This window comes from Vicugna pacos, chromosome 9 (genome assembly GCF_048564905.1).
Source record: "Vicugna pacos chromosome 9, VicPac4, whole genome shotgun sequence".
In the NCBI taxonomy this organism is placed as follows: domain Eukaryota; kingdom Metazoa; phylum Chordata; class Mammalia; order Artiodactyla; family Camelidae; genus Vicugna; species Vicugna pacos.
In genome coordinates, this window is record NC_132995.1 from 72,068,637 (window position 1) to 72,081,062 (window position 12,426).

The 12,426-nt window shown below is 43.8% G+C and overlaps 1 protein-coding gene across 1 annotated transcript in view; it reads left to right on the plus strand.

The window, feature by feature from the left end:
• The window catches only part of DPYD (dihydropyrimidine dehydrogenase), a 722,107-nt gene that overhangs the window by 617,382 nt on the left and 92,299 nt on the right, over positions 1–12,426 (plus strand). The window contains exon 20 of the mRNA XM_072968149.1: positions 814–993. Within this exon, the coding sequence (XP_072824250.1) occupies positions 814–993 (180 nt within the window). The remainder of the gene's footprint in view (positions 1–813; positions 994–12,426) is intronic.

Below are 12,426 nucleotides of genomic sequence, written 5' to 3' on the forward strand. Positions count from 1 at the left end.
TGGGTTCTTCCCTCCTGACGCATCAGTATATTTGGGGAGGGAGATGTCAATGCAATAATCTTGCAAGAGTTAAAAGTCAAGAATACACGAATTAAAGAGGCCTTAACCTCCTTTGGGCTCCTGGGGGCCCCTTGAAGAAGTGATACTCACCATGAGACTGAAGAAGTAGTCAACGATCTGCAGAAGGGAAGGGCCTTTTAAGCAGCAAGATCTCATGGCAAAGAAAGAATCTGGGAAATCTGAGGAAAAGAGGAAAGACCCGGGCGACTGGAGCATAGTCAATAAAAGGGAGGACAGTAAGAGGTGAACGGTGGTACGTGGTGCTTGAGTTGAATGATGATCAGCACCCCAGCCTCAGCGTGGCCATCTCCAGACGTGAGAACCACCTCCATGCAGAACATCCCAATGGAGGGAAAACAAGAGCGTTACAAATGTCCATTCTTACCTTGTGTTAAGTTTAACTCCTTGGAAATTCAACTGATCATACTGAAGTTTTAACAGCCATACTGACTATTCCTGACTTAAGGTAAACTGTACATATTTGAAGTGTATGATCTGATGTTTTGAAATATGTGTACACCTGAGACCATCACCACATCAAGTTGATGGAAGTACTCATAGTCCCTGGAAGTTCCCTTGTGCCCCTTAGCAGCCCTTCCCGCTCTCCTGCTCCCAGCCCCTCCAGGCAGTGATTGCCGTGCCATCCTTAGAACAGTGCCTGGCATGCACATTTTGTTGATTGCATGGAAACTGAGTCCGTTTGGGGAGTTAGCTCTTGGTTTGACGTTTGCTTGGTTGCGCCATCTTTTCTAGGTATGCAGTGCTGTCCAGAATCAGGATTTCACTGTCATCCAAGACTACTGCACTGGCCTCAGAGCCTTGCTGTATCTGAAAAGCATTGAAGAACTGCAAGACTGGGATGGGCAGAGTCCAGCTACCGGGAGTCATCAGAAAGGAAAACCGATTCCTCGTATTGCTGCACTCGTGGGCAAGGTATGTGGCCTCGTCTCCTGGGCTGTCCTGGAGAACTCTGCCTGGGTCATTTTCTGTCTCAAGTCTTGTTTACCGTCCCTCCCACCGTCTCACAAACAGAGGAAATGCAGTGCTGGTTAGATGTGCTTTCTACAGCAGAATCACTCAGAGGGAGGCTTAATTACAACTATATGATACGTCTGTGAGTTACATTTTTATGAAACCCATGTAACGCAAGGTCACATAAAAGAAAAAAATTGAAGCTTATAGTGTAAAGTGCCTCCCAGCTCTTGCTTGCTGTGGTGATGACTGGCACTCTTTCCAGTGGGAGGCTGGAGATTTTTTTATTCTTTAATAAGCTCTGGAAATTATAACATTACCTTTCTATTTTCAAGACAATCAAATCACTGGAGCCTTGAATAATAGGATGAAGTTTTTAAAATTTAAATCTAATCAGAATCTTTTGTAACTGCTTCTGCTGTGTGGTTAAACCTGGGCTCAAAAGGTTATGTCCCAACTTTCTCACTAACTGCTATTTTCAGAGAAATATACACTACATTTACATTTTGTATAATACAGTGATTTTTGCAAATCTTTTCTAAAACAACATTCAGCATTTCGCCTTTGTATTTCCTTTGTGTTATTCTAAATAGACAACCATTGTCAGAAGACGCTTCTGGAGTCCTGAATGAGGGGAGGAAAAAATTATAATTCTTAGTCTTTTCAGCTTGTCACTACATCAATAATTAACTTTAAAAAAAGAGAGGCAAGTATAAAAAGATTCTTTAAGGAAGCATTTAATAATTCAAATGAATCTTAACTTGAAACAGGTCACATGAAAAAGAATGGAAAACAAAAACCCTGGGTACTCTGCTTTGGATGGCAGGGTTAGGGACTCAGAAAGAATCAGAGAAACAGCATATAATGACTTACATTTGGTTACTTTTAATGGAAAATATCACTATTCTTCTGAACAGAAAGCCAAAAAATACAGGCTTCTTGGAGAATGTGTCTGACTCTTAAGTCCAGAAATGAAAAATAAAAGGGAGAAAGAAAGAAAAATCTTACAGTGTGGATTCCAGGAAAATATCGTGATGAATGACTCCATGAGTGGCAATCAAACAGCAAGGCTGGGTGACATTAATATTTATAATATTGTAATTAGCAAGACTGTGCTAAACAGCATTATCGGTGTAACTAATCATATTATCATAAACTGAGTCTGCAAGTATCTTGCCTTTATCAATGACCATCAACATTGTAAGGTTGTTCATAATTTTAAAAAATTTACAAATAACTGTACACTCAACCAACATAAATACATCAAGTCACTTGTTTCTGACATAATCGTTTTGATAGTTTATCATCATCGGTAAAAGCATCGTCTCAAATGTATGCGGTCACTGTGCAAGCTGACGTGTACACACTGCGCTGCGCTGTGCCATTTTGTCCTTAAAGGACTTCCACACTCCTTTCAAAACTTACATATTCAGATAAAGGATGGATAATGATGGAGACACTTGTGTCGATGACATAAATGGAAATTGATTTTCTGATAGTTTGAATCTAGATTCAGACTATATTTTGGTAAGCTCAGCCTTCATCAAAATTGCAAGGGTAATTTTCGGCATTATCGTTTGTTAAAAAAAATTTTGCCTGTGTGATTATATTAGTGATTCCTTTCTCAACACTAAAGTGAGGAACAAGCAGACGGTCGGGTAATAGACGGTCTAGGCTCCGGACTGGATTCTCTGGGGAGGGCTGACATGACTCAGACAATAGGCAACTATCTCCTTTAGGTTAATGTCACAACAGTGAACCGAAGTACTTTGGATCCAAGGTGCAGGTGGCTTCCGAACTGTTCCTTCCTAGCGTTGCTGGTGTGTGTGTGTGTGTGTGTGTGTGTGTATCTTTGAAACAATTCGCATTATATTCTCATTAGCTAAAGAATAGGTCACTGCTTCTTACCGTGTTTCCATGCTCTAGGGAAAACAAGAGGAGATTCAGACCCTTTTTAGAAAGACCTGCAAGAAGCAGCTGGCTTTAGACAGGAAAGATTTGTTTGGAAAGTACAATTGTTACTGAATGTAATCTTTTGCTCAGAGGTCAGGCTAAAATAAATTAGAGTAGAAATTTAGAAAAAACCAATTACAGCACAGTGTTTGCAGATGGAAGGAAAATGAGACTTGAGCCATGGAAAAAAGGATTTGACCAAATTAGTCATGTTCTCTTTGAAGCTTTGAAGTAATTAGTATATTTAGTATAGTCTCCCTATGCATACCTTGCTTATTGATCGATTAAACTTTCCAAGCAATGTTTCTTCAAGTGGCTTTGAAAGAGCAAGAAGCCAGGCATTTATAGTTTGCTCTGGTCTCTGGGTGCACGTTGTACAAATCTGTGCCTGCAAGCGTGAGCGCGGGCCCCCTAGGAAGAGCAGTCACCAGCCCCGCTCGACACCACAGAGCTGCTGATCTCGAATTCTTGGTACTTAAACACCACCTGGCATGCTCATGACAACGCAGGTTCCCAGGTGCCACTCCTGGACATCCTGATCTAGGCGGTCAGAGGTGGGTCCAGGGGTCTGCATTCTTCACATCGTGATTCTGATGGAGGCATACGAGGAGCTGCAGCGCCAAGGGGAATGAAGAGAAGAACAGCGCGGAGCACAGCGCAAGCTTCTCGTGATGGAGAAAGCTGGTGAGAAAGGATTCTGAGCTGGAAGAGAAACGACACAGAAAGCGAGTCAGGAGAGGAGACCCAGAGGCGCAGCACCCGGGGCTTCTGAAAGGCCAGCGGTCGAAAATGCCCGCTGAGCAGCCCGGGGCAGGGAGTCCGTTCAGCAGTTGGGTCAAAGACATGTCAGCAAAAAGAATGATGAGGACAGAGCCAGTTTGCTGCCAAGGACATGACCTTCAGGTCCACGCAGACAGTCAGCAACCAGGAAATCCGTGAGGATGAGGAAGCAGAAACTGCTGTGAGAAAGGAACACCTTGCTAATTTATGCTCATTTATCTTAATTCCCACTGCTACCTGGCAAACACCTGGCGACTCAGTAAAAGGGAAATGATTGCTGCTGCTCGTGGGGCCGTGGTAACCAGCAGAGTTCAGAGCAAGACGGCGCGCCTTCCGTGCGGCTTCCATACTCACCAGCTAAGCAACCTGGACGCGTTAATTAATCTCTTGAAATTCCTATGAAATAAGGGTTAACCATGATACAAGTCCCACTCTCTCGTTAAGAATTCTGAGACCCAAAAAGCACTGAAACCAAATGTTTCACATAATTCATTTGGCAGCAAACCTGGCCTCAGCTGATGCAAGGCTATTTATTATCTTTATTTCTCTTAGAGTGTACGTTTAAATGTTTACTGCCGAGAGGCTAATGTGCTTGATTGTCGACTGCTACCCCACGTCTTGCTGGAGGCATTAGTACAATGTAGTATGCGGACCATAGTTCTTTCCTAAAGTCTAAGAGAAAAAAAAATTCTGAATTCTGAGATACACTTGGCCGCAAGTGTTTGAGATAAAAAGTTGTGAACAATACATAAATGAGAATGTAACTGCAGTTAGACCTTTATCCACAAATTTTTCTTTCGTGTTGGAAGCCAAGTATATGTTTTAGTGACATTAGAAAACAAAATGTTAGTATTTGGCATTTATAGGAGTGGGAATAAGAATTAGGTTGAGATTATTTGCTGGAGAAACATGAAAGAAATTAGATACGTCAATATTAAAGGAGCACATTTTACAATCAGAAAGCATGGGAGAAATCGGCTTCCCTTCTCTGTGCTTGGGATGGGAGGCGGATGCCGAAGCATGAGCTCTTGAAGAGGAAACAGCACAGGACAAGACCGTCGGTTGCTTGGGGTCTGCGTGCATTTTCACATGCTCTTTCCTACATCCGGAATGTCTTTCCAGTCACTTAAGAGGAATTCTCCAAGCATTCCCTTCTCTTTGAGTTATTCTCTGATCTCTCCACCAGAATTAATTCCTCCTTCTCTTCTTCAACCTGAGTTGCAACAGGTATCACACAGTGTTGGAATTTTTGCATGTCTGTTTCCTCTCCTGGATGGCCGTCCTCATCTTTGTATCTCTATTCCTGAACACCCACAGATACGCAGGAAGGACTTCATAAATGATGCTGGAATAAGTAAGTGAATGAATAAATAAAGTCACTGTCAGAACACGGCTAAGCAGTAGAATTCAGTATTAGTAGTCTTCCACTCATGAAGCCATAGCTTTTCTCATTACATCAGAAAGGGAAAAAAATGTAAAAAGAGAAATAACCGCCTTGAACTTAAAGTCTCTTTTGATGCATGTGTCTAGTTTAGTAAAATGAGATGGCAAGAAACCAGAGTGGAAAGAGTGAGGTAGACAGGAGAGCGTGAGCGACCTGTGGTCCCTCTCGGCTTGGCAAGCATAAGCTTCTTGGGGGCCCAGAACACACAGCGTGTGCCGGTGCCTGAACCACGTCCGCCGTGCAGGAGCAGCAGCGTGGGGACTGAACTGCTGGATGACGTGTGGCTCACTCATCTCTCTAAGGTCCATCTCCATCCTGGCACTTCCTTTGTGAAGCCATCTGTGAGTCTCCTCCCCTCCCTCTGGGAATACAGAGCCCCTCCTTTCTCCTATAACTGGTCTTGCAGTTACAACCTGGTCTTCTAGTTACACGTCTTCTTGTCCATCCCTGAGCTCATCATGAGCGGCTTGAAAACAGAGATCATGTCTTATTTGTACTTGACTTTTCAAGCACCTAGTGCAATGCTACATGTTCATAGAATTGAGCTTCACAAACTATCTGTGGTGTCCTTATTTAGAAGGAAAAAAAGAAAGACAATTATAATGAAAACTCCAGCCAGGCCCTTTCAAGAAGAGTAGGCATTTCAGAAGAAAAACAGTAAACGTGCCAAATGACTTTCAGGGGCATTAAAATATGATGAACTACATATCAGTCATATTAATAAGTGAACATAATGGGTACTCATTAAGAAGCCTGCATTAGGATAAGAGCAGGAAAGCGGTCATGGTGCTTGAATAGTGACGCGTAATACAAGGCTTTGTTTTGGTGATAGAAACCAAAATCGGAGCATCCACCTGACCGGATGCATCATTCTCACGTTTTTAAAACCAAAAGCAGTGTGACTGTATAAAACTACTGCCGTCTGGTTGTGGTGTTTTAAATGTAGACGTCTGTGTTTTATTTGTCTCTGGCCTGGTATCCAACACAGAGGGCAAGTCAGTGTCCACCAGGTGTGTGTAAACCATGAGCATGACCATTACGAAATCCTAGTAGCAGTCTCAGAAGAGGAGAGTGGGATCCCCTGCCGACCCCCAACTTGAAAAGTTTGATGTCTTCGTGCTACTTATGTTTCCGTGCATTTTATTTTTCCAAATTGAGGTATAATTTACATAAAGAAAAAATGCACAGTTCTTAAATGAACCATTTGATGAGTTTTGACAAACGATACACCCATGACATCCTTACTTCTGTCAAGACACAGAACATTGCCAGCACCTCCAAGATTCCCTTCTGCACTTTTCCAGTCATTCTCTCTCCCTCCTCCCCACCACCAGATTGCATGAGGCTAAATTTTTTTTTTATTGTATTAGTTCATTTCATAGGACATAGAAAAAAAACAAAGCACCAGTTCCTGGAAGTTCAAACTTTTCAAAACTACCAAGTTAGAGTCTGCTACATAGATATTACCAGGATTTATCCGCATCCCTAAATGTCATCAGATGGTTTATGTAATATCTTAGGTGGAATGCTGCAGTGCTGGGTATCTTTTAAGAATAGGACCGGCGCCTGTTTATAAATGGTGGTTATTCCTACTAAGAAGCAGAAAAAGTTGGGTAAGTTTTGGATAGCCCCCTCTCGTCGTTCTGAATGTCTCATCATCTCATGCTGTAGTAAAAGGAACACTGTTTGGAGTCCAGCAGATCTGGGTTTGAATCCTGGATCAGTCCTGGGCCAGCTACGTAAATCCTACAATCCTCCTTTTCTGAAATGACAAAGCGAGATATTCATTTCTATTTCACAAATGTTCTGTGAGGGTTGAAAATCACATACGTGAAGTGTATAGCACACAGCAGCTGCTGTTGACAGTTATTGTTATAATTAATCCTTCCACAGTTGGCTAGATTGCTAGGTAGGTAGGTAGGTAGATAGACTGGAGGTAATTAAATATGTGATACATTGGTATCCAAAATATATGAATAATATTAGGATAAACATAAACATTTCAGCAATGCTTTATGAGTTGACTTCTTCTATCGTTCGTGTCGATGTGCTAGTTGATACTTGCATGTTATTTTTATACATTCTCCTGGCCTTCTGTTGATGTCATGATCTTACTGTGTTAGTTTTGCTTGATCTGCTTAAAAGCTGGCATCTTTGTCCTTTGACGCCCTCCCTTTCACTCCCACAAAAAGCTCGTGAACAATTCAGAAGTGTTTGTCTTCCATGTAAAATGGAGATCAGTCTGTTAATTTGGGATCTGGGCAGTAAACTGGCATGAGTGGTTCATCGCTGGTCCTCAGGTAGGTAGAAGGGAGGGGCTTACTCCTGCTGCTGCCAAATCAGAGTAACAATGTCAGAATGTAACATAAACCGTTGGGGGGGGAGATGCTGGTGGAAGTCTCTCATGTTACGGACAGAGGCCGTTTTGCATTGCTTCTAACCAGAATGGTCTGTGCCCCTATAAGACGTCCCAGCTTGTTTCCTCTGCCATCTCGGGGGCAAGAGGGCTTATCGCACAGGGCAGCACTGATCATTGGCAGCAGTTGCTGGGAGCACTTTGTAGAGGAGAATTCGAACTCAAAGCCAAGCTCACAGAGGTAGGTGAGATCCGCTGGCAGTGCCTGCATGGGTACAGACATGGGGCAAGATGTTGTAGAGCGCGGCTTTCCACTTCCCAGGTGTGGAGCACGGACGGCTTGCCTGGTTTAGGAATTTGGGCAGCTAGCAGCTCTTGAATTTCTAACTGTTGTTACCGCCTCCTTGCAGTCCCTTATTGTATACCTGAAGTAAATATTTTTCTTTTTTTGCTAGCTTTCCATCATGCTTTTAAGAAGTATGGTTCCCTATTTCTTCTCGCTCATAAAATTGATATCTAATTGCCAAGTACAAATGAAATTATTCCCCTTGTCACTGTCATGAAAGTAAGTGGTTAAGTAGAATTCCTCATACTTCATCAAATATACTACTTTAATCAGAATGCACCTCATTAATATTAACTATATACTTAGAACTTGTGTAAAAGTGCTTTTCATCTTCAACACAACTTACCACATTCATTCTGATGTTACTTTTAAGCCAGGGGAAAAAAATAGGATTCTTCTTGTTCTGGATAGGGACTGAGGATTTATAAAGAAGCCCTTACTATAAGCATGTAAGATAGAATTTGAATTCAAATACTATCCTTGAACTCATCCCCTATCCTCCCGCCTAAGAGCTCCACAAAATCAGTGAACATTTATTGCAAACCAGTTAGCTTTGTTCCTGATCCTGATTTTATGGAGTAAAGCAAAATATCTCTCTGTAATTCTGAGCTATGCCCCTGAGACTCTCTCCGAGAAAAAACAGGTACGTGTTATATCTCTGTTTAAGCTCATCTGCCCACTTGAATAAAGGGAGTGCTAGATAAAAGATAGAATTTTCTGGTAATTAGAGGAGTCAAAGGAGTCATTTTGATAATGCAAAGAGTCAACAGAAATTCTAATTATATTCAGCTTTATGCCAATTTATCCCAATTTAACATTTGAGGAAAAAAATCAAATGTCTGCTATTTGAAGTGTAAAAGAGAGATCGGCTTAACCCCCGTTCCCCAGCCAAAACAATCAAACAAGACAACCATAGCTTTTTGGTTTTGTTTTTGTGCTTTTTACCTTTCAAGTTTTACGCATTGTAACTGCTATGGGATAGCTGTACCAAAACCTTGAAAGTTTCGGATGGATAGGCCAAGATATCTTCAATTGCACTGAGTAATTGGCAATGTCCCGAGTAACTAAAACCATTGAGAAATCCAGATGAAATAAACTCTCCCCTTTCCCTCCTCTCCTAGAAACCTCGTTGCTTTGTTTCGTTGCCCAAATGGATCTAATCAACCAGCTGATTGCCAAATATCCCCTCTGTTTCACGCCGTATAGATATTTGAAAGCAATCTTATCAGTGTCCAAAATCCATGCCCTCATTTAGTCCGTGCTTCATGGCCACAGGTGACCCCTAGATATGTGTTTGAGAAAATGTGCCTACGAGCTGCGCAGAGAGCGTGACTGACGCTGCATCGCAAATCCTTTGACTGGCAGCTTCGGGCTCTGTTGGTGGAGTCGCCTCCCCGTAGACTGGAGGTGCCCTGCGGCCTCACCCCCAGCTCCTCACACCAGGCTGGGCTGCGGTGGGCGATTCCCGGCAAACGGCAAACCACGGCAAGACCGTGCCATTTGCACCTTTGTTGCCGTATGTTTTGAAGTAATTTTTCTTGTCTCCCTGCTTATCAGTTTTACCTCATTTCATCTCAGCTGTAGAACCTTCTCTGTACCCCCTGCTGGCAGTAATTCTCTGCGCGTGTCCAGGCCAGCAGAGCCATGGAGTGCCATGCATCACTTCAGAGCTGTCAAGCTGGTTATCTCTTGGAACCTAAGTGTTACCAAACGTTGCCTAAATGCCTCTTTACATTTAATGTAGGTCATAAGTGAGACTAATGAAAGTAAACATATGGCACTTGGGGTAAGAAAACAGAATTATTCCAGTACTGCAGCACACAGTCCTCCCTGAGATACAGAACCAGCCCGCGAGGTTAGCCTCCTGTGTTCATGCCTTCGGAGTTTGCGGTCAGCGTGCGTGGTGCTCACTGGCGCTTTCTGGTTCTGAAGGAGCAGTAAGTCTCCTTGCCTCTAGGATGTTCTGTGTGACTCGATGACTTGCTTTAGGTGACGCAGAGTGGAGTGTGGCGGTGATTCTGAGCTGAAGCGTTTAAGAGCCAGCCTTGGAGTCTCTGTATTCCCTTCCTTTGTCACAGCCAGCAGTAAAGTCTCATATTAAGAAAGTGGCAGCGTTAAATGGACGGCCTAGATGGCAGAGACACCGCATCGAGGACATCCAGAGACACAACAGGCTTTTTTTTACGAGTTAGAAATCAACTTTTATTGTGTTAAGTCGCTGACATTTCAGGGGTGATTAGTACCAGAGTACAACCAGCCGGTGAGGATTAATACAGAATTGCAAATAACTTGTAGCTGTTGCCAGAGGACTGACAGCTCTGTAGCCCTTTGAAAAATTGCAAAATGGAAGAGCTCACCTTTAGTGATCTTTCCTTCCCATTTCGCACCTCTCCCCGTGTGCTGGCCGCTGGTTCCATAATGCAGTTTCCCATTAGGTCACTCCACCCCGGGTCTGGTCCCTTGGCAAAATGCCTGAAGATACCAGATAGCCTTTCCTTCCAAACCGTACAGCGAAGACATTTAGTCCTGCTTTGTACTTCGTTGTCAATGAATTACTGTGAAGATACCCAACCACTGGCCTAACCCAGCGGAGGAAGCTGAGCAGAATGCGCGCCCTTCCCGTAGCTGCTGTCCTGCTGGTAGCAAGGCCCTGGGCAGCTTGCATGTGTTTTCTCAGCCACCATCTCCTCCTCTGAGGACTTGGGAGAGCAGCGGTACCCCAGAGGAGTGCTGAGAAAAAGAAAGAACAGGGTCTGAGTTTCTTCTTCCTTTCACAGGTCAGGTTCCAGAACACATTGTCTCTACTCCGTGTCTCTCATTCCTTCCTTGCTTTTCTGTCTTCACCCCATCAAAATTAGATGTCTAACCGTCCCACCCCCCAAAATCACTAAAACTGCTCCTGTTAAAATGATGTGATTTAGTGATCTCCAAATGCAGTAACTCCCCAGTCTTGTCTTTGCTGGATCTTGTTCATTCAACAGTGGATCACTTCGTCCTGTGTGGAGTTTCTTCTTTGATTTCTGAGCACTCATTTCTCCTGGTTTCTCCCTTACTTTTTATTAAGCAAACAATTGCTGGCACCTACTATGTGCCAGGCATTCAACAGGCAAGTATTCATAATACAACTCTGCCTTCCCTGAAAAGTTCACAGACTAGTGTGGAAATCAGACAGTTAAGGAGTTATTTATACAATACACGTGCTACTTGCAGTGATACAGAGACAGGCACAGGATGGCAGGAACGGTAGGAGTTTGAGAATGTTTTCCAAAATAATCTGAAATTAAGGTCTGGTAAGTGTGGGAAGAATAGCCCCAAGTTAAGGTAGAAAGTGTGGCAGAGGTCTGGGGACGAACAGTATTTCGGTGTCTGAAGAGAACCTTCTCGGGCTTAACCTTTCAGGATCCCCCCACCTTTTTGGGGGCGTCTGTAAATACTCGCATCTCCATGTTCATGGCTCTTGTGTTACCGTGTGTGCTCATCAGCCCCATGAAGCCCGTTTTACTCTCCTTGTGGTTATATCCAGATTTCTGCTCTCCCCCGAGACCCCCCTGGGGACCCCACACACCCATCTACCCAGCTATCTGGTGGACTTTGCCACCCAGCAGCCCGGTTCGGTGCTCTTCCCTGCAACCCAGGAATCAGACAACGGTGGTGATTATCCCTGACAATGACATAAGCACTTTATAATTTACAGAGCACTTTGGCACGCATTATCTCACCAGCTGCTTCCTTAATGTAGTAGCCGCAGTGGGCACAAAACCGCGTCCCTGCCAGCAGCACTCTCCTGACCTTGGGCGCCGAGCCCCACCTGCTAAACACAGGAGAGCAGCTGGATGGGAGCTGATTAGAGGCTGGGAGCTGACCTTGTCTGGGGACCGGGGGAGTGTGACAGCGATAGTTGCCACCTCCACCTTCTCCCTCTCTGTAGGGGCCGTAGAGCAAGTCAGATGTTCCATGGCGAAATCTGGGAGGCTGCACGGAGCAGCGAGGCTTCGTGGTGGGAGGTTAAGCACGTCCCCACTCTCCCCCCACTTTTCTGATTTCTCATTTCTTACATGCATTAACTATCATTTTGAAAGTTTCACTGGGTTAATTAAATTCTTCTAGTGTTGATGCTAAGAAAGCTGAAACATTTTCAGCTGAGATTGACGGTGCTCAAGACATAGGCTTCACCGATGTTTGTTCAGCAACCTTCCGACGTGTCACAGGACTGCTGCGAGGACGCCTGAGAGCTGCGATGAGCTGGAAGTCAAGCACAGGGGAAACGTGCTCCAGACGGCCGTGGGTGTTCTCACATCAAACCACGCTTCTGTGAGATGATGCGGAGAGTATTCAGCAGTTGAAGGATGCAACATGAAAGGACAGTTCAGTTGATTTGCACTGTGTTTAAAAATTTTATTTAGCCTACATTATATGAAAAATGGTGGGTTTTTCCACTTTGAACCAATTAATAAGAGATGCACTTGATTCTAATGAGCTTCAAGTATAATTTCCGTGGGCTAAGGAGGAATGCGT